Raw genomic sequence first — 21,307 nt, forward strand, 5'->3', positions numbered from 1 at the left:
AAAGTCACAAACATAAAAGTGATGTTAAATGATCAAATTCTCACTTATCTGATTTAGCGAATTTTTAGTCAAGAACTCCCTATTTGATTGCAGGAGGATCCTTAATCCTAGCGAGAAAGATTATACATTCTTCTCTCATGTACACCAATCATACTCTCGTATCGATATGGTTTTTGTAAAGGCTGGTTTTCTAGAGTCAATTATTAAATCTACTATTGGATCTATAGTAATATCCGATCACGCACCAGTATTTTTGAATATTAGTCTTAAAAAGGGCTGTAGATCTAGGACAGGGTGGAGGCTAAACGAAAGCCTACTGAAATTAGATCATATTAGAGACTCGTTGTCGACTGAAATTGAGAATTTTTTGAATACTAACAATAATGAAGAAGTTTCATCAGCTACGGTTTGGTGCACTCTTAAAAGTTATACAAGAGGCCCATTAATTCTATATGGATCAGAACTCAAACGTAAGAAGGGAGAGTCTTTACAAGAACTGATGATAAATTTGGCAAAAAAAGAGCGCCTCAATAAAGTTGAGACAAGCAAGGAACTAACTGAGGAAATAACCAAAATAAGGTACCGGTAATCTATTAAGAATAAAACCTATGACATGGTTAATAAAAATCTTGTTTTTCTTAAACAAAGATGGTACCATAACCACAACAAAATTTGTAGAGATCTCTCAAACAAACTTAAGAATTATACTAAAGATAAATCTATTAAAAAAATAGTGTTGGGGGATGTTCATCTTAGCTCACCAAATGATATTGCCAAGGCATTCGTAGATTTTTACAGTTCATTGTCTAATTTAGAGGAAGTAGGGGCTGATAAGAATGCGATCGATAACTTTTTAATTACACTTAAACTCCCTAAAATCAAGCAGGAGAAACTAGAAAGATTAAATGCTCCATTCCTACTATCAGAAATAGTAGAAGCGATAGATAATTTAAAATCAAGTAAGGCGAGGGTTCCAGACAGCTATTCGGCGATATTTTATAAAACATTCTCTAAAACTATCTAAAACTAAACGGAATGGTTTAACATTGAATGGAGGGACAGCGCCAGGGGACTCCAGACACTATAACCACTTCAATGAGATGGAATGGATGCAGTGCCTACAGTTGCCCCTTTATCTTTTTGATGACAAACTTATATCAGTGTCATTGTTTCCTGCAACCAACTATCAGCACATCACAAGTACCTACCTGTTCCCCTCTCCATCATAAACCCATTTGGTGGATCTCAAGCCTTGAAAGTCGGACGCCCAGTAATACATACAGGCATTCATGTGCAGACAGTATAGGAGATACAGTGTTGTACGGATCACTCTGCAATAAACAGTGTACGTCTTAATCACACCGATGGGGATCACATGACAGTCACATGACATGACAGAGGTGAGAAAATACTGACCTGTAGATATAGGCTTTGCTCAGGATAGCCTCCAGACGGTTATTAAATTCAAAGAATGCCATATACTGCAATGACAACGAGCAACAGCACGGATTTAAGAAGCTATTCACCCCTGAAATACACCAGTTTTACTACCAACATCACAAAAACCCCAAACTGGATCATCCTCACATAGACCGAGCAGCGAACGCACCTTTAATAAGCGCGGAAGCCGCAGAATAGATCTCACACCAAACTTAAAGTACAAGAGGTCAAGCGGGAGGAGAGAGATCACATCCATCTAAAAGAGGAAACAATAGGACATGCAAGTTATGCAATTAAAATAAATACAATAAGGAGTCACGTTCAGACACCCCAAAACTCTCACAGTTGACAGGTCCATAAACTAGATTTGCAGTGCCGGTTTTGGGGTACCCCTGCATTGGCAGATATTCCCCCCCTCCCGCCCCCCCAACATGCTACAGATTAAAATACATAGAACTGCAGAGAGGGCATTACCTTAAAGCGATCAGACTTGATGTAGTTTTCTCGCATATCTTTTTTAATTGTCTGAAAAGGTGATTAGAGAATGGAAGCTATAAAGCAATGTGTGCAAAATGCAAAAAGACAAAACAAAGCTTTCTATCCATAAGCTCACATCGTTATTCTCTCCCAGAGATTAATCTTACTATGTCCAGTATAGCGATTACGGGCACTTAGAGCACGAGCCAACATCCATACTCACAATGATGTCACCTCCTCGCACAAACTGCAGACGGACTTGGAAGACAACAATATCGAGCAGGTAGATGAGGTCGCACAAGTAGTCTACAAGTAGCCAATAGTGGATGTTGCTGGGAGTCTGATACGGGAATGCCCAGCGTACAGGTATCAGCCAGCAGTTCCAATTCCATGCCATAACCACGAAAAACAGCCACAACACGTACATAAGATCTGACAGGAGACAAAATATGCATCACAGGAGCAGAGCATTTAAACTTCAACTTTATTAAAATAGCAATCATTTTATTATATCATGTCCTGATTTCAGAAACAAAAAGCCCAAATCGACTGCATTTCACAGATCCCAGTCTCTCGGCCCTTACTGATCACAAGTCCCAGTCTCTCGGCCCTTACTGGTCACAAGTCCCAGTCTCTCGGCCCTTACTGGTCACAAGTCCCAGTCTCTTGGCCCTTACTGGTCACAAGTCCCAGTCTCTCGGTCCTTACTGATCACAAGTCCCAGTCTCTCAGTCCTTACTGGTCACAAGTCCCAGTCTCTTGGTCCTTACTGATCACAAGTCCCAGTCTCTCAGTCCTTACTGGTCACAAGTCCCAGTCTCTCGGTCCTTACTGATCACAAGTCCCAGTCTCTCGGTCCTTACTGATCACAAGTCCCAGTCTCTTGGTCCTTACTGATCACAAGTCCCAGTCTCTCAGTCCTTACTGGTCACAAGTCCCAGTCTCTCGGTCCTTACTGATCACAAGTCCCAGTCTCTCGGCCCTTACTGGTCACAAGTCCCAGTCTCTCGGTCCTTACTGGTCACAAGTCCCAGTCTCTCGGCCCTTACTGGTCACAAGTCCCAGTCTCTCGGCCCTTACTGGTCACAAGTCCCAGTCTCTCGGCCCTTACTGGTCACAAGTCCCAGTCTCTCGGTCCTTACTGATCACAAGTCCCAGTCTCTTGGTCCTTACTGATCACAAGTCCCAGTCTCTCAGTCCTTACTGGTCACAAGTCCCAGTCTCTCGGTCCTTACTGATCACAAGTCCCAGTCTCTCGGCCCTTACTGGTCACAAGTCCCAGTCTCTCGGTCCTTACTGGTCACAAGTCCCAGTCTCTCGGTCCTTACTGGTCACAAGTCCCAGTCTCTCGGTCCTTACTGGTCACAAGTCCCAGTCTCTCGGTCCTTACTGGTCACAAGTCCCAGTCTCTCAGTCCTTACTGATCACAAGTCCCAGTCTCTCGGCCCTTACTGGTCACAAGTCCCAGTCTCTCAGCCCTTACTGGTCACAAGTCCCAGTCTCTCGGCCCTTACTGGTCACAAGTCCCAGTCTCTTGGCCCTTACTGGTCACAAGTCCCAGTCTCTCGGTCCTTACTGATCACAAGTCCCAGTCTCTCAGTCCTTACTGGTCACAAGTCCCAGTCTCTCGGTCCTTACTGATCACAAGTCCCAGTCTCTCGGCCCTTACTGGTCACAAGTCCCAGTCTCTCGGTCCTTACTGGTCACAAGTCCCAGTCTCTCGGCCCTTACTGGTCACAAGTCCCAGTCTCTCGGCCCTTACTGGTCACAAGTCCCAGTCTCTCGGCCCTTACTGGTCACAAGTCCCAGTCTCTCGGTCCTTACTGATCACAAGTCCCAGTCTCTTGGTCCTTACTGATCACAAGTCCCAGTCTCTCAGTCCTTACTGGTCACAAGTCCCAGTCTCTCGGTCCTTACTGATCACAAGTCCCAGTCTCTCGGCCCTTACTGGTCACAAGTCCCAGTCTCTCGGTCCTTACTGGTCACAAGTCCCAGTCTCTCGGCCCTTACTGGTCACAAGTCCCAGTCTCTCGGCCCTTACTGGTCACAAGTCCCAGTCTCTCGGCCCTTACTGGTCACAAGTCCCAGTCTCTCGGTCCTTACTGATCACAAGTCCCAGTCTCTTGGTCCTTACTGATCACAAGTCCCAGTCTCTCAGTCCTTACTGGTCACAAGTCCCAGTCTCTCGGTCCTTACTGATCACAAGTCCCAGTCTCTCGGCCCTTACTGGTCACAAGTCCCAGTCTCTCGGTCCTTACTGGTCACAAGTCCCAGTCTCTCGGTCCTTACTGGTCACAAGTCCCAGTCTCTCGGTCCTTACTGGTCACAAGTCCCAGTCTCTCGGTCCTTACTGGTCACAAGTCCCAGTCTCTCAGTCCTTACTGATCACAAGTCCCAGTCTCTCGGCCCTTACTGGTCACAAGTCCCAGTCTCTCGGTCCTTACTGGTCACAAGTCCCAGTCTCTCAGTCCTTACTGATCACAAGTCCCAGTCTCTCAGCCCTTACTGGTCACAAGTCCCAGTCTCTCAGTCCTTACTGGTCACAAGTCCCAGTCTCTCAGTCCTTACTGGTCACAAGTCCCAGTCTCTCGGTCCTTACTGGTCACAAGTCCCAGTCTCTCGGTCCTTACTGAACACAAGTCCCAGTCTCTCGGCCCTTACTGGTCACAAGTCCCAGTCTCTCGGCCCTTACTGGTCACAAGTCCCAGTCTCTTGGCCCTTACTGGTCACAAGTCCCAGTCTCTCGGTCCTTACTGATCACAAGTCCCAGTCTCTCAGTCCTTACTGGTCACAAGTCCCAGTCTCTTGGTCCTTACTGATCACAAGTCCCAGTCTCTCAGTCCTTACTGGTCACAAGTCCCAGTCTCTCGGTCCTTACTGATCACAAGTCCCAGTCTCTCGGTCCTTACTGATCACAAGTCCCAGTCTCTTGGTCCTTACTGATCACAAGTCCCAGTCTCTCAGTCCTTACTGGTCACAAGTCCCAGTCTCTCGGTCCTTACTGATCACAAGTCCCAGTCTCTCGGCCCTTACTGGTCACAAGTCCCAGTCTCTCGGTCCTTACTGGTCACAAGTCCCAGTCTCTCGGCCCTTACTGGTCACAAGTCCCAGTCTCTCGGCCCTTACTGGTCACAAGTCCCAGTCTCTCGGCCCTTACTGGTCACAAGTCCCAGTCTCTCGGTCCTTACTGATCACAAGTCCCAGTCTCTTGGTCCTTACTGATCACAAGTCCCAGTCTCTCAGTCCTTACTGGTCACAAGTCCCAGTCTCTCGGTCCTTACTGATCACAAGTCCCAGTCTCTCGGCCCTTACTGGTCACAAGTCCCAGTCTCTCGGTCCTTACTGGTCACAAGTCCCAGTCTCTCAGTCCTTACTGGTCACAAGTCCCAGTCTCTCGGTCCTTACTGATCACAAGTCCCAGTCTCTCGGCCCTTACTGGTCACAAGTCCCAGTCTCTCGGTCCTTACTGGTCACAAGTCCCAGTCTCTCGGCCCTTACTGGTCACAAGTCCCAGTCTCTCGGCCCTTACTGGTCACAAGTCCCAGTCTCTCGGCCCTTACTGGTCACAAGTCCCAGTCTCTCGGTCCTTACTGATCACAAGTCCCAGTCTCTTGGTCCTTACTGATCACAAGTCCCAGTCTCTCAGTCCTTACTGGTCACAAGTCCCAGTCTCTCGGTCCTTACTGATCACAAGTCCCAGTCTCTCGGCCCTTACTGGTCACAAGTCCCAGTCTCTCGGTCCTTACTGGTCACAAGTCCCAGTCTCTCGGTCCTTACTGGTCACAAGTCCCAGTCTCTCGGTCCTTACTGGTCACAAGTCCCAGTCTCTCGGTCCTTACTGGTCACAAGTCCCAGTCTCTCAGTCCTTACTGATCACAAGTCCCAGTCTCTCGGCCCTTACTGGTCACAAGTCCCAGTCTCTCAGCCCTTACTGGTCACAAGTCCCAGTCTCTCGGCCCTTACTGGTCACAAGTCCCAGTCTCTTGGCCCTTACTGGTCACAAGTCCCAGTCTCTCGGTCCTTACTGATCACAAGTCCCAGTCTCTCAGTCCTTACTGGTCACAAGTCCCAGTCTCTCGGTCCTTACTGATCACAAGTCCCAGTCTCTCGGCCCTTACTGGTCACAAGTCCCAGTCTCTCGGTCCTTACTGGTCACAAGTCCCAGTCTCTCGGCCCTTACTGGTCACAAGTCCCAGTCTCTCGGCCCTTACTGGTCACAAGTCCCAGTCTCTCGGCCCTTACTGGTCACAAGTCCCAGTCTCTCGGTCCTTACTGATCACAAGTCCCAGTCTCTTGGTCCTTACTGATCACAAGTCCCAGTCTCTCAGTTCTTACTGGTCACAAGTCCCAGTCTCTCGGTCCTTACTGATCACAAGTCCCAGTCTCTCGGCCCTTACTGGTCACAAGTCCCAGTCTCTCGGCCCTTACTGGTCACAAGTCCCAGTCTCTCGGTCCTTACTGGTCACAAGTCCCAGTCTCTCGGCCCTTACTGGTCACAAGTCCCAGTCTCTCGGCCCTTACTGGTCACAAGTCCCAGTCTCTCGGTCCTTACTGATCACAAGTCCCAGTCTCTTGGTCCTTACTGATCACAAGTCCCAGTCTCTCAGTCCTTACTGGTCACAAGTCCCAGTCTCTCGGTCCTTACTGATCACAAGTCCCAGTCTCTCGGCCCTTACTGGTCACAAGTCCCAGTCTCTCGGTCCTTACTGGTCACAAGTCCCAGTCTCTCGGTCCTTACTGGTCACAAGTCCCAGTCTCTCGGTCCTTACTGGTCACAAGTCCCAGTCTCTCGGTCCTTACTGGTCACAAGTCCCAGTCTCTCAGTCCTTACTGATCACAAGTCCCAGTCTCTCGGCCCTTACTGGTCACAAGTCCCAGTCTCTCGGTCCTTACTGGTCACAAGTCCCAGTCTCTCAGTCCTTACTGATCACAAGTCCCAGTCTCTCAGCCCTTACTGGTCACAAGTCCCAGTCTCTCAGTCCTTACTGGTCACAAGTCCCAGTCTCTCAGTCCTTACTGGTCACAAGTCCCAGTCTCTCGGTCCTTACTGGTCACAAGTCCCAGTCTCTCGGTCCTTACTGAACACAAGTCCCAGTCTCTCGGCCCTTACTGGTCACAAGTCCCAGTCTCTCGGCCCTTACTGGTCACAAGTCCCAGTCTCTTGGCCCTTACTGGTCACAAGTCCCAGTCTCTCGGTCCTTACTGATCACAAGTCCCAGTCTCTCAGTCCTTACTGGTCACAAGTCCCAGTCTCTCGGTCCTTACTGGTCACAAGTCCCAGTCTCTCAGTCCTTACTGGTCACAAGTCCCAGTCTCTCGGTCCTTACTGATCACAAGTCCCAGTCTCTCGGCCCTTACTGGTCACAAGTCCCAGTCTCTCGGTCCTTACTGATCACAAGTCCCAGTCTCTTGGTCCTTACTGATCACAAGTCCCAGTCTCTCGGTCCTTACTGATCACAAGTCCCAGTCTCTCGGCCCTTACTGATCACAAGTCCCAGTCTCTCGGCCCTTACTGGTCACAAGTCCCAGTCTCTCGGTCCTTACTGGTCACAAGTCCCAGTCTCTCGGCCCTTACTGGTCACAAGTCCCAGTCTCTCGGCCCTTACTGGTCACAAGTCCCAGTCTCTCGGTCCTTACTGATCACAAGTCCCAGTCTCTTGGTCCTTACTGATCACAAGTCCCAGTCTCTCAGTCCTTACTGGTCACAAGTCCCAGTCTCTCGGCCCTTACTGGTCACAAGTCCCAGTCTCTCGGCCCTTACTGGTCACAAGTCCCAGTCTCTCGGTCCTTACTGATCACAAGTCCCAGTCTCTCGGCCCTTACTGGTCACAAGTCCCAGTCTCTCGGCCCTTACTGGTCACAAGTCCCAGTCTCTCGGTCCTTACTGATCACAAGTCCCAGTCTCTTGGTCCTTACTGATCACAAGTCCCAGTCTCTCAGTCCTTACTGGTCACAAGTCCCAGTCTCTCGGTCCTTACTGATCACAAGTCCCAGTCTCTCGGCCCTTACTGGTCACAAGTCCCAGTCTCTCGGTCCTTACTGGTCACAAGTCCCAGTCTCTCGGTCCTTACTGGTCACAAGTCCCAGTCTCTCGGTCCTTACTGGTCACAAGTCCCAGTCTCTCGGTCCTTACTGGTCACAAGTCCCAGTCTCTCAGTCCTTACTGATCACAAGTCCCAGTCTCTCGGCCCTTACTGGTCACAAGTCCCAGTCTCTCGGTCCTTACTGGTCACAAGTCCCAGTCTCTCGGTCCTTACTGGTCACAAGTCCCAGTCTCTCAGTCCTTACTGATCACAAGTCCCAGTCTCTCAGCCCTTACTGGTCACAAGTCCCAGTCTCTCAGTCCTTACTGGTCACAAGTCCCAGTCTCTCAGTCCTTACTGGTCACAAGTCCCAGTCTCTCGGTCCTTACTGGTCACAAGTCCCAGTCTCTCGGTCCTTACTGAACACAAGTCCCAGTCTCTCGGCCCTTACTGATCACAAGTCCCAGTCTCTTGGTCCTTACTGGTCACAAGTCCCACTCTCTTTGTCCTTACTGGTCACAAGTCACAGTCTCTTGGTCCTTACTGGTTACAAGTCCCAGTCTCTCGGCCCTTACTGGTCACAAGTCACAGTCTCTTGGTCCTTACTGATCACAAGTCCCAGTCTCTCGGCCCTTACTGGTCACAAGTCCCAGTCTCTCGGCCCTTACTGGTCACAAGTCCCAGTCTCTTGGCCCTTACTGGTCACAAGTCCCAGTCTCTCGGTCCTTACTGATCACAAGTCCCAGTCTCTCAGTCCTTACTGGTCACAAGTCCCAGTCTCTTGGTCCTTACTGATCACAAGTCCCAGTCTCTCAGTCCTTACTGGTCACAAGTCCCAGTCTCTCGGTCCTTACTGATCACAAGTCCCAGTCTCTCGGTCCTTACTGATCACAAGTCCCAGTCTCTTGGTCCTTACTGATCACAAGTCCCAGTCTCTCAGTCCTTACTGGTCACAAGTCCCAGTCTCTCGGTCCTTACTGATCACAAGTCCCAGTCTCTCGGCCCTTACTGGTCACAAGTCCCAGTCTCTCGGTCCTTACTGGTCACAAGTCCCAGTCTCTCGGCCCTTACTGGTCACAAGTCCCAGTCTCTCGGCCCTTACTGGTCACAAGTCCCAGTCTCTCGGCCCTTACTGGTCACAAGTCCCAGTCTCTCGGTCCTTACTGATCACAAGTCCCAGTCTCTTGGTCCTTACTGATCACAAGTCCCAGTCTCTCAGTCCTTACTGGTCACAAGTCCCAGTCTCTCGGTCCTTACTGATCACAAGTCCCAGTCTCTCGGCCCTTACTGGTCACAAGTCCCAGTCTCTCGGCCCTTACTGGTCACAAGTCCCAGTCTCTCGGTCCTTACTGGTCACAAGTCCCAGTCTCTCGGTCCTTACTGGTCACAAGTCCCAGTCTCTCGGTCCTTACTGGTCACAAGTCCCAGTCTCTCAGTCCTTACTGATCACAAGTCCCAGTCTCTCGGCCCTTACTGGTCACAAGTCCCAGTCTCTCGGCCCTTACTGGTCACAAGTCCCAGTCTCTCGGCCCTTACTGGTCACAAGTCCCAGTCTCTTGGCCCTTACTGGTCACAAGTCCCAGTCTCTCGGTCCTTACTGATCACAAGTCCCAGTCTCTCAGTCCTTACTGGTCACAAGTCCCAGTCTCTCGGTCCTTACTGATCACAAGTCCCAGTCTCTCGGCCCTTACTGGTCACAAGTCCCAGTCTCTCGGCCCTTACTGGTCACAAGTCCCAGTCTCTCGGCCCTTACTGGTCACAAGTCCCAGTCTCTCGGCCCTTACTGGTCACAAGTCCCAGTCTCTCGGCCCTTACTGGTCACAAGTCCCAGTCTCTCGGTCCTTACTGATCACAAGTCCCAGTCTCTTGGTCCTTACTGATCACAAGTCCCAGTCTCTCAGTCCTTACTGGTCACAAGTCCCAGTCTCTCGGTCCTTACTGATCACAAGTCCCAGTCTCTCGGCCCTTACTGGTCACAAGTCCCAGTCTCTCGGTCCTTACTGGTCACAAGTCCCAGTCTCTCGGCCCTTACTGGTCACAAGTCCCAGTCTCTCGGCCCTTACTGGTCACAAGTCCCAGTCTCTCGGCCCTTACTGGTCACAAGTCCCAGTCTCTCGGTCCTTACTGATCACAAGTCCCAGTCTCTTGGTCCTTACTGATCACAAGTCCCAGTCTCTCAGTCCTTACTGGTCACAAGTCCCAGTCTCTCGGTCCTTACTGATCACAAGTCCCAGTCTCTCGGCCCTTACTGGTCACAAGTCCCAGTCTCTCGGTCCTTACTGGTCACAAGTCCCAGTCTCTCGGTCCTTACTGGTCACAAGTCCCAGTCTCTCGGTCCTTACTGGTCACAAGTCCCAGTCTCTCGGTCCTTACTGGTCACAAGTCCCAGTCTCTCAGTCCTTACTGATCACAAGTCCCAGTCTCTCGGCCCTTACTGGTCACAAGTCCCAGTCTCTCGGTCCTTACTGGTCACAAGTCCCAGTCTCTCAGTCCTTACTGATCACAAGTCCCAGTCTCTCAGCCCTTACTGGTCACAAGTCCCAGTCTCTCAGTCCTTACTGGTCACAAGTCCCAGTCTCTCAGTCCTTACTGGTCACAAGTCCCAGTCTCTCGGTCCTTACTGGTCACAAGTCCCAGTCTCTCGGTCCTTACTGAACACAAGTCCCAGTCTCTCGGCCCTTACTGGTCACAAGTCCCAGTCTCTCGGCCCTTACTGGTCACAAGTCCCAGTCTCTTGGCCCTTACTGGTCACAAGTCCCAGTCTCTCGGTCCTTACTGATCACAAGTCCCAGTCTCTCAGTCCTTACTGGTCACAAGTCCCAGTCTCTTGGTCCTTACTGATCACAAGTCCCAGTCTCTCAGTCCTTACTGGTCACAAGTCCCAGTCTCTCGGTCCTTACTGATCACAAGTCCCAGTCTCTCGGTCCTTACTGATCACAAGTCCCAGTCTCTTGGTCCTTACTGATCACAAGTCCCAGTCTCTCAGTCCTTACTGGTCACAAGTCCCAGTCTCTCGGTCCTTACTGATCACAAGTCCCAGTCTCTCGGCCCTTACTGGTCACAAGTCCCAGTCTCTCGGTCCTTACTGGTCACAAGTCCCAGTCTCTCGGTCCTTACTGGTCACAAGTCCCAGTCTCTCAGTCCTTACTGATCACAAGTCCCAGTCTCTCGGCCCTTACTGGTCACAAGTCCCAGTCTCTCGGTCCTTACTGGTCACAAGTCCCAGTCTCTCAGTCCTTACTGATCACAAGTCCCAGTCTCTCAGCCCTTACTGGTCACAAGTCCCAGTCTCTCAGTCCTTACTGGTCACAAGTCCCAGTCTCTCAGTCCTTACTGGTCACAAGTCCCAGTCTCTCGGTCCTTACTGGTCACAAGTCCCAGTCTCTCGGTCCTTACTGAACACAAGTCCCAGTCTCTCGGCCCTTACTGGTCACAAGTCCCAGTCTCTCGGCCCTTACTGGTCACAAGTCCCAGTCTCTTGGCCCTTACTGGTCACAAGTCCCAGTCTCTCGGTCCTTACTGATCACAAGTCCCAGTCTCTCAGTCCTTACTGGTCACAAGTCCCAGTCTCTTGGTCCTTACTGATCACAAGTCCCAGTCTCTCAGTCCTTACTGGTCACAAGTCCCAGTCTCTCGGTCCTTACTGATCACAAGTCCCAGTCTCTCGGTCCTTACTGATCACAAGTCCCAGTCTCTTGGTCCTTACTGATCACAAGTCCCAGTCTCTCAGTCCTTACTGGTCACAAGTCCCAGTCTCTCGGTCCTTACTGATCACAAGTCCCAGTCTCTCGGCCCTTACTGGTCACAAGTCCCAGTCTCTCGGTCCTTACTGGTCACAAGTCCCAGTCTCTCGGCCCTTACTGGTCACAAGTCCCAGTCTCTCGGCCCTTACTGGTCACAAGTCCCAGTCTCTCGGCCCTTACTGGTCACAAGTCCCAGTCTCTCGGTCCTTACTGATCACAAGTCCCAGTCTCTTGGTCCTTACTGATCACAAGTCCCAGTCTCTCAGTCCTTACTGGTCACAAGTCCCAGTCTCTCGGTCCTTACTGATCACAAGTCCCAGTCTCTCGGCCCTTACTGGTCACAAGTCCCAGTCTCTCGGTCCTTACTGGTCACAAGTCCCAGTCTCTCGGTCCTTACTGGTCACAAGTCCCAGTCTCTCGGTCCTTACTGGTCACAAGTCCCAGTCTCTCGGTCCTTACTGGTCACAAGTCCCAGTCTCTCAGTCCTTACTGATCACAAGTCCCAGTCTCTCGGCCCTTACTGGTCACAAGTCCCAGTCTCTCGGTCCTTACTGGTCACAAGTCCCAGTCTCTCGGTCCTTACTGGTCACAAGTCCCAGTCTCTCAGTCCTTACTGATCACAAGTCCCAGTCTCTCGGTCCTTACTGAACACAAGTCCCAGTCTCTCGGCCCTTACTGGTCACAAGTCCCAGTCTCTCGGCCCTTACTGGTCACAAGTCCCAGTCTCTTGGCCCTTACTGGTCACAAGTCCCAGTCTCTCGGTCCTTACTGATCACAAGTCCCAGTCTCTCAGTCCTTACTGGTCACAAGTCCCAGTCTCTTGGTCCTTACTGATCACAAGTCCCAGTCTCTCAGTCCTTACTGGTCACAAGTCCCAGTCTCTCGGTCCTTACTGATCACAAGTCCCAGTCTCTCGGTCCTTACTGATCACAAGTCCCAGTCTCTTGGTCCTTACTGATCACAAGTCCCAGTCTCTCAGTCCTTACTGGTCACAAGTCCCAGTCTCTCGGTCCTTACTGATCACAAGTCCCAGTCTCTCGGCCCTTACTGGTCACAAGTCCCAGTCTCTCGGTCCTTACTGGTCACAAGTCCCAGTCTCTCGGCCCTTACTGGTCACAAGTCCCAGTCTCTCGGCCCTTACTGGTCACAAGTCCCAGTCTCTCGGCCCTTACTGGTCACAAGTCCCAGTCTCTCGGTCCTTACTGATCACAAGTCCCAGTCTCTTGGTCCTTACTGATCACAAGTCCCAGTCTCTCAGTCCTTACTGGTCACAAGTCCCAGTCTCTCGGTCCTTACTGATCACAAGTCCCAGTCTCTCGGCCCTTACTGGTCACAAGTCCCAGTCTCTCGGTCCTTACTGGTCACAAGTCCCAGTCTCTCGGTCCTTACTGGTCACAAGTCCCAGTCTCTCGGTCCTTACTGGTCACAAGTCCCAGTCTCTCGGTCCTTACTGGTCACAAGTCCCAGTCTCTCAGTCCTTACTGATCACAAGTCCCAGTCTCTCGGCCCTTACTGGTCACAAGTCCCAGTCTCTCGGTCCTTACTGGTCACAAGTCCCAGTCTCTCGGTCCTTACTGGTCACAAGTCCCAGTCTCTCAGTCCTTACTGGTCACAAGTCCCAGTCTCTCGATCCTTACTGGTCACAAGTCCCAGTCTCTCGGTCCTTACTGAACACAAGTCCCAGTCTCTCGGCCCTTACTGATCACAAGTCCCAGTCTCTTGGTCCTTACTGGTCACAAGTCCCACTCTCTTTGTCCTTACTGGTCACAAGTCACAGTCTCTTGGTCCTTACTGGTTACAAGTCCCAGTCTCTCGGCCCTTACTGGTCACAAGTCACAGTCTCTTGGTCCTTACTGATCACAAGTCCCAGTCTCTCGGCCCTTACTGGTCACAAGTCCCAGTCTCTCGGCCCTTACTGGTCACAAGTCCCAGTCTCTTGGCCCTTACTGGTCACAAGTCCCAGTCTCTCGGTCCTTACTGATCACAAGTCCCAGTCTCTCAGTCCTTACTGGTCACAAGTCCCAGTCTCTTGGTCCTTACTGATCACAAGTCCCAGTCTCTCAGTCCTTACTGGTCACAAGTCCCAGTCTCTCGGTCCTTACTGATCACAAGTCCCAGTCTCTCGGTCCTTACTGATCACAAGTCCCAGTCTCTTGGTCCTTACTGATCACAAGTCCCAGTCTCTCAGTCCTTACTGGTCACAAGTCCCAGTCTCTCGGTCCTTACTGATCACAAGTCCCAGTCTCTCGGCCCTTACTGGTCACAAGTCCCAGTCTCTCGGTCCTTACTGGTCACAAGTCCCAGTCTCTCGGCCCTTACTGGTCACAAGTCCCAGTCTCTCGGCCCTTACTGGTCACAAGTCCCAGTCTCTCGGTCCTTACTGATCACAAGTCCCAGTCTCTTGGTCCTTACTGATCACAAGTCCCAGTCTCTCAGTCCTTACTGGTCACAAGTCCCAGTCTCTCGGTCCTTACTGATCACAAGTCCCAGTCTCTCGGCCCTTACTGGTCACAAGTCCCAGTCTCTCGGTCCTTACTGGTCACAAGTCCCAGTCTCTCGGTCCTTACTGGTCACAAGTCCCAGTCTCTCGGTCCTTACTGGTCACAAGTCCCAGTCTCTCGGTCCTTACTGGTCACAAGTCCCAGTCTCTCAGTCCTTACTGATCACAAGTCCCAGTCTCTCGGCCCTTACTGGTCACAAGTCCCAGTCTCTCGGTCCTTACTGGTCACAAGTCCCAGTCTCTCAGTCCTTACTGATCACAAGTCCCAGTCTCTCAGCCCTTACTGGTCACAAGTCCCAGTCTCTCAGTCCTTACTGGTCACAAGTCCCAGTCTCTCAGTCCTTACTGGTCACAAGTCCCAGTCTCTCGGTCCTTACTGGTCACAAGTCCCAGTCTCTCGGTCCTTACTGAACACAAGTCCCAGTCTCTCGGCCCTTACTGATCACAAGTCCCAGTCTCTTGGTCCTTACTGGTCACAAGTCCCACTCTCTTTGTCCTTACTGGTCACAAGTCACAGTCTCTTGGTCCTTACTGGTTACAAGTCCCAGTCTCTCGGCCCTTACTGGTCACAAGTCACAGTCTCTTGGTCCTTTACTGGTCACAAGTCCCAGTCTCTTGGTCCTTATTGGTCACAAGTCCCAGTCTCTTGGTCCTTATTGGTCACAAGTCCCAGTCTCTTCGTCCTTACTGGTCACATGTCCCAGTCTCTTGGTCCTTACTGGTCACATGTCCCAGTCTCTTGGTCCTTACTGGTCACAAGTCCCAGTCTCTTCGTCCTTACTGGTCACAAGTCCCAGTCTCTTCGTCCTTACTGGTCACAAGTCCCAGTCTCTTGGTCCTTACTGGTCAGAGGGTCAATGCTGGATGGGAACTTGTATTTTTGTAGCTGTTTGCGCCAAGGCAGAGTTTTGAACTTGCAGCAGAGCATCTCACAGTAGTGTTCTTCTTCCACTGGGACATTTTCAGGAGGCTTTTTCTCCTCAGGAGGGGGAGGTGGAGGAGGTGGTGCAGCAGCCTTTTTAGAGGGTGCTTAAAGAAAGATAAGACAATTATTGCATGTATTGTCATTTTGAATGGTTCTCCACTTCAAGCACCATAGCCATTACAGTAGCTGCAGTGGTGCTGTGGTGCCCCATTATATGTTTTTGTATGGTTTTGCCACAACAACACCGGGCCCAACACGCAGACCTTAGGTCACACCTAGCTAAGGTAGAAAATAGAAATGGACAGATGCATATGAACATCCATTAGCCAAGACCTGTGATCAGAGAAAGTAGCAAGAATGACAGAACATACCTGGGTCAAGGATTATGGAATGGAGAAATAGAAAAATAGAACAACGTGCTCTCGGATCACCACAAGGGAAACCACAGCAGGGCAAAGTGGGGAACGTAGAGAGGGCGTATGTAGTCTATGCAGTGTAATGGGTCTGGGTCATTCTCCAAAAAGAGTGAGGGCAATGTTACAGAAACGACGCAGATAAGCGAGCATCGGATATGATGCAGGGCTGGAATACACGTCAAGATGGCGTAGAGATGTGTCAGGTACCACGACAGATTTGACTTCTTACCTCCGCTCAACACGTCCACTACTAACACGGGAGAGCTAGAGGTTCCAAAGGAAAAACAATAGGGAGTATCTCATTGGTGAGCTTAACTGGAAGGCTAACAGAAGTTCCACCTTAAGAACGTCCAGCACTCCGGCATTAGTAGTGGAGATGGAAGCAGCGACAAGCAGACCAGGTTAAGAAGTCACATCATTCTAAAACAGTGTGGTTACCTTTAATGGGGGTCTCAAGGGCAATACTGAAATCCTAACGACTAAAGAGCTCTGTTGTAGTTATGGTTCTTGGAGTTTTTGTTTAAACCCACAATAGCTACAAAATGTACTATATCTCATATAGTGACTCTACTGGCCAGTCATGGCACACATGACACCAGGAGATTCGGGACACATGCAGGAACCTGTGCACTGGGGTAGGACACAGCGAATGTGACTGTACTCACACACAGTGGGACTCTCCTCCTCTGAAGACAACTCTGGGTCTAGGAGTCGCTCCTTCACACGTTCTGTACGATCCTTAAAGAGCCGGACCAGCTCCTGTAGGCGCTCTGTGATTATGGCACTGCTATGACTGATTGCCGATGCTGAACGCTCTACCACCCTGAGACCAAAGAGATAACAAATCAGTTCATCACAACTAGAAATCAGGATTAGGGGATATCACATCAGTAAATATGAAATTATATGGATGGGCATTACGAATGCCAGTGCAGGTGGTAAGAGTGCATGATTTGTCAGACATACTGGTTGGGAATAGACTTTGTGCGGTACTTGAAACATGTCTAGAAATTCTTACTCTTCATCCTCAGGCCCAGCATCCAACATCTCGTCCATGTCACCTTGAGATGTTGTCCTCTTCCTGCTACAAGGACAGAAAGAGTCAGAAACCCAGGCGCCCAATACAACACAATTCACGTATCAATACGTGCAGTATCTCCATAGGAAAGCCATGTTTGTCAGTATAGAGCAGTGATAATCTGAGTTCAGGTAAACAAACTTGGAACAAGGTCTGATACAAGGCATGGAGTCGATGATGTCCCGGTGACACGGTACATGCTCAGTTTGCTCTTACCTCTTTGCTGCTATGGATGTTCCGGGTACAGCAAGAGTCCCGTGTCTATAGGGAGACCCTGGTGGCTTTATTGGGGTCTCGTGGCCCAGTGCAGTGGTAACGCTTCCAGAATCTACATCTTCAATACTGACTGCCGGGTGTCTAAAGGACACCATGTCTGGAATACAAAGGAGGAGAAAGTGCTCACAGATTCTGTTAGAGGAGATAAGCTGAACTCTGGCAACTGAACAGCGGTCCTTGCATTCTTTAATCTCATCCAACACAACTGAGCCCAAACACAGCTAACTATATGAACATTACATACATTCTGTGTATACAGACAGAACAAAGACGATCTGCAATTATACAGTGAGAACAAAGCTTTAATAATGGCCGCAAGTGCCTAATACACAGAGAACGGGGAGATTGTATATTATACAGAGTTTAGTAATGACTGTCAGTGTCTAATACAGAGAGCGGGGAGATTGTATATAATGCAGAGTTTAGTAATGACTGTCAGTGTCTAATACAGAGAGCGAGGAGATTGTATATAATACAGAGTTTAGTAATGAGAAGCTAAGGCACAGCTAGATGAGGAGTCAGTGGAGTTAGCCTACCTAATTCATGCGTTGGAGAGGTGCCGTCCTCGAGGAAGGAGGGGTTCAGGACGCCATGCTTAAAGCTCTGGGAAAGGGGGGGGGCTCGGTAGCTGGGTACATTGGGAAGGTCGGCTTGAGATTGGCACTGGGCAGCTCCAGGCAGCAGCTGGGATAATTCTACACCTGCACTGTGACAGGACATGGTGGTAGGACATATAGTGAGCGAAGCAGGCAGAGCGTCAGACCTGGGAACAAGGCAAGCCGCAATCAGTAAGGTGTTCCACCACATTCCCCATGTACAAGCATACCAACCTCAGTATATAGCAAAGGGTATACAGAAAAAATACAACAAGCGTATAAACAATCAATACATTAAAATTAACCCCTTAAGGACACATGACGTGTGTGACACGTCATGATTCCATTTTATTCCAGAAGTTTGGTCCTTAAGGGGTTAAGGACTGGGCCAAGACGCGGGGAGCTACGGCCTCAGTAATAATAAACCGAGACACTGGGAGCTACGGCCTCAGTAATAATAAACCGAGACACGGAGAGCTACGGCCTCAGTAATAATAAACCAAGACACTGGGAGCTACGGCCTCAGTAATAATAAACCGAGACACGGGGAGCTACGGCCTCAGTAATAATAAACCAAGACACTGGGAGCTACGGCCTCAGTAATAATAAACCGAGACACTGGGAGCTACGGCCTCAGTAATAATAAACCGAGACACTGGGAGCTACGGCCTCAGTAATAATAAACCGAGACACGGAGAGCTACGGCCTCAGTAATAATAAACCAAGACACTGGGAGCTACGGCCTCAGTAATAATAAACCGAGACACTGGGAGCTACGGCCTCAGTAATAATAAACCGAGACACGGAGAGCTACGGCCTCAGTAATAATAAACCGAGACACTGGGAGCTACGGCCTCAGTAATAATAAACCGAGACACGGGGAGCTACGGCCTCAGTAATAATAAACTGAGACACGGGGAGCTACGGCCTCAGTAATAATAAACCGAGACACGGGGAGCTACCGCTAAACCGAGACACTGGGAGCTACGGCCTCAGTAATAATAAACCGAGACACGGGGAGCTACGGCCTCAGTAATAATAAACTGAGACACGGGGAGCTACGGCCTCAGTAATAATAAACCGAGACACGGGGAGCTACCGCTAAACCGAGACACGGGGAGCTACGGCCTCAGTAATAATAAACTGAGACACTGGGAGCTACGGCCTCAGTAATAATAAACCGAGACACGGAGAGCTACGGCCTCAGTAATAATAAACCAAGACACTGGGAGCTACGGCCTCAGTAATAATAAACCGAGACACGGGGAGCTACGGCCTCAGTAATAATAAACCAAGACACTGGGAGCTACGACCTCAGTAATAATAAACCGAGACACTGGGAGCTACGGCCTCAGTAATAATAAACCGAGACACGGGAAGCTACGGCCTCAGTAACAATAAACTGAGACACGGGGAGCTACGGCCTCAGTAACAATAAACTGAGACACGGGGAGCTACGGCCTCAGTAATAATAAACCGAGACACGGGGAGCTACGGCCTCAGTAACAATGAACTGAGACACGGGGAGTTACGGCCTCAGTAATAATAAACTGAGACACGGGGAGCTACCGCTAAACCGAGACATGGGGAGCTACAGCCTCAGTAATAATAAACCGAGACACTGGGAGCTACGGCCTCAGTAATAATAAACTGAGACACGGGGAGTTAGGCCTCAGTAATAATAAACCGAGACACGGGGAGCTACGGCCTCAGTAACAATAAACTGAGACACGGGGAGCTACGGCCTCAGTAATAATAAACCGAGACACGGGGAGCTACCGCTAAACCGAGACACGGGGAGCTACGGCCTCAGTAACAATGAACTGAGACACGGAGAGCTACGGCCTCAGTAATAATAAACTGAGACACGGGGAGCTACAGCCTCAGTAATAATAAACCGAGACACTGGGAGCTACGGCCTCATTAATAATAAACCGAGACACTGGGAGCTACGGCCTCATTAATAATAAACCGAGACACTGGGAGCTACGGCCTCATTAATAATAAACCGAGACACGGGGAGTTAGGCCTCAGTAATAATAAACTGAGACACGGGGAGCTACGGCCTCAGTAATAATAAACCGAGACACGGGGAGCTACGGCCTCAGTAATAATAAACCGAGACACGGGGAGCTACGGCCTCAGTAATAATAAACCGAGACACGGGGAGCTACGGTTTTAGCAAATATGACCCGAATAAAGGCAAATAAAGTATAGTAATTCCTACAGATAACACAAGATTTTTGTTACCTCCTTCTTCCGCTGATAATATGTCAACAGCGTTTTTCAGGGCCTGTAAAATAAAGGGATAAATATGTGATATCAGCTCACCTGGATCATTCACTATACTCTCAAATCTAAGTTGACTAATGAAGTATGATAACATATCCAGTCTGTGTGAGCACATTTGGGATTAGACCGTTCTATTGTTAAGAAGTGGTAATTTGCTGCTTCAGAAAAGCTAATACAGATCATTTCTCGGGGAGATACAATAATAACATTCTAAATTAAAGCTTTGGGTGGGCTGGAAAGAACTGTACCTGCATATAGCAATTGTTTTCCTCTATTCGGACCTGCTCTGGGGGTTGAACGGATGTGTCCAGGTATTCACAAGGACCTTCCAAAATCACCTGGCTGAGGAACAACAGATATATATATATATATACAGCTTAATGTACTGGTAATAAGGCAATAATGGAAGTCAGAATGGAGAATGCCCAAACACAGGGAACAGTCAGAATGCATAATGCCCAAACACAGGGAATAGTCAGAATGGATAATGCCCAAACACAGGGAATAGTCAGAATGGAGAATGCCCAAACACAGGGAATAGTCAGAATGGATAATGCCCAAACACAGGGAATAGTCAGAATGGATAATGCCCAAACACAGGGAATAGTCAGAATGGATAATGCCCAAACACAGGGAATAGTCAGAATGCATAATGCCCAAACACAGGGAATAGTCAGAATGGATAATGCCCAAACACAGGGAATAGTCAGAATGGATAATGCCCAAACACAGGGAATAGTCAGAATGGATAATGCCCAGACACAGAGAATAGTCAGAATGGGTAATGCCCAGACACAGAGAATAGTCAGAATGGATAATGCCCAGACACAGAGAATAGTCAGAATGGATAATGCCCAAACACAGAGAATAGTCAGAATGGATAATGCCCAGACACAGGGAATAGTCAGAATGGATAATGCCCAAACACAAGGAATAGTCAGAATGGATAATGCCCAAACACAGGGAATAGTCAGAATGGATAATGCCCAAACACAGGGAATAGTCAGAATGGATAATGCCCAAACACAGGGAATAGTCAGAATGGATAATGCCCAAACACAGGGAATAGTCAGAATGGATAATGCCCAGACACAGGGAATAGTCAGAATGGATAATGCCCAGACACAGGGAATAGTCAGAATGCATAATGCCCAAACACAGGGAATAGTCAGAATGGATAATGCCCAAACACAGGGAATAGTCAGAATGGGTAATGCCCAGACACAGGGAATAGTCAGAATGGATAATGCCCAAACACAGGGAATAGTCAGAATGGATAATGCCCAAACACAGAGAATAGTCAGAATGGAGAATGCCCAAACACAGGGAATAGTCAGAATGGATAATGCCCAAACACAGGGAATAGTCAGAATGGATAATGCCCAGACACAGGGAATAGTCAGAATGGGTAATGCCCAGACACAGAGAATAGTCAGAATGGGTAATGCCCAGACACAGAGAATAGTCAGAATGGGTAATGCCCAGACACAGAGAATAGTCAGAATGGATAATGCCCAAACACAGGGAATAGTCAGAATGGA

The 21,307-nt window shown here is 49.6% G+C and overlaps 1 protein-coding gene across 7 annotated transcripts in view; it reads right to left on the reverse strand.

The window, feature by feature from the left end:
* The window catches only part of CNGB1 (cyclic nucleotide gated channel subunit beta 1), a 173,790-nt gene that overhangs the window by 53,132 nt on the left and 99,351 nt on the right, over positions 1–21,307 (reverse strand). For all 7 annotated transcript variants that reach the window (XR_010086103.1, XM_063437397.1, XM_063437399.1 and 4 more), the window contains 11 exons: positions 20,015–20,108; positions 19,725–19,767; positions 16,819–16,975; positions 16,543–16,608; positions 16,190–16,347; positions 15,027–15,212; positions 2,141–2,349; positions 1,915–1,965; positions 1,610–1,696; positions 1,417–1,481; positions 1,209–1,331 (listed from right to left, as the gene is read on the reverse strand). Coding sequence is in view for 6 of the 7 variants with exons in the window: in XM_063437397.1 (XP_063293467.1) it covers positions 1,209–1,331; positions 1,417–1,481; positions 1,610–1,696; positions 1,915–1,965; positions 2,141–2,349; positions 15,027–15,212; positions 16,190–16,347; positions 16,543–16,608; positions 16,819–16,975; positions 19,725–19,767; positions 20,015–20,108 (1,239 nt within the window). In the remaining variant the exon portion in view is untranslated. The remainder of the gene's footprint in view (positions 1–1,208; positions 1,332–1,416; positions 1,482–1,609; positions 1,697–1,914; positions 1,966–2,140; positions 2,350–15,026; positions 15,213–16,189; positions 16,348–16,542; positions 16,609–16,818; positions 16,976–19,724; positions 19,768–20,014; positions 20,109–21,307) is intronic.

The sequence above is a fragment of the Pelobates fuscus genome, chromosome 12 (genome assembly GCF_036172605.1).
Source record: "Pelobates fuscus isolate aPelFus1 chromosome 12, aPelFus1.pri, whole genome shotgun sequence".
Classification (NCBI taxonomy): Eukaryota; Metazoa; Chordata; class Amphibia; order Anura; family Pelobatidae; genus Pelobates; species Pelobates fuscus.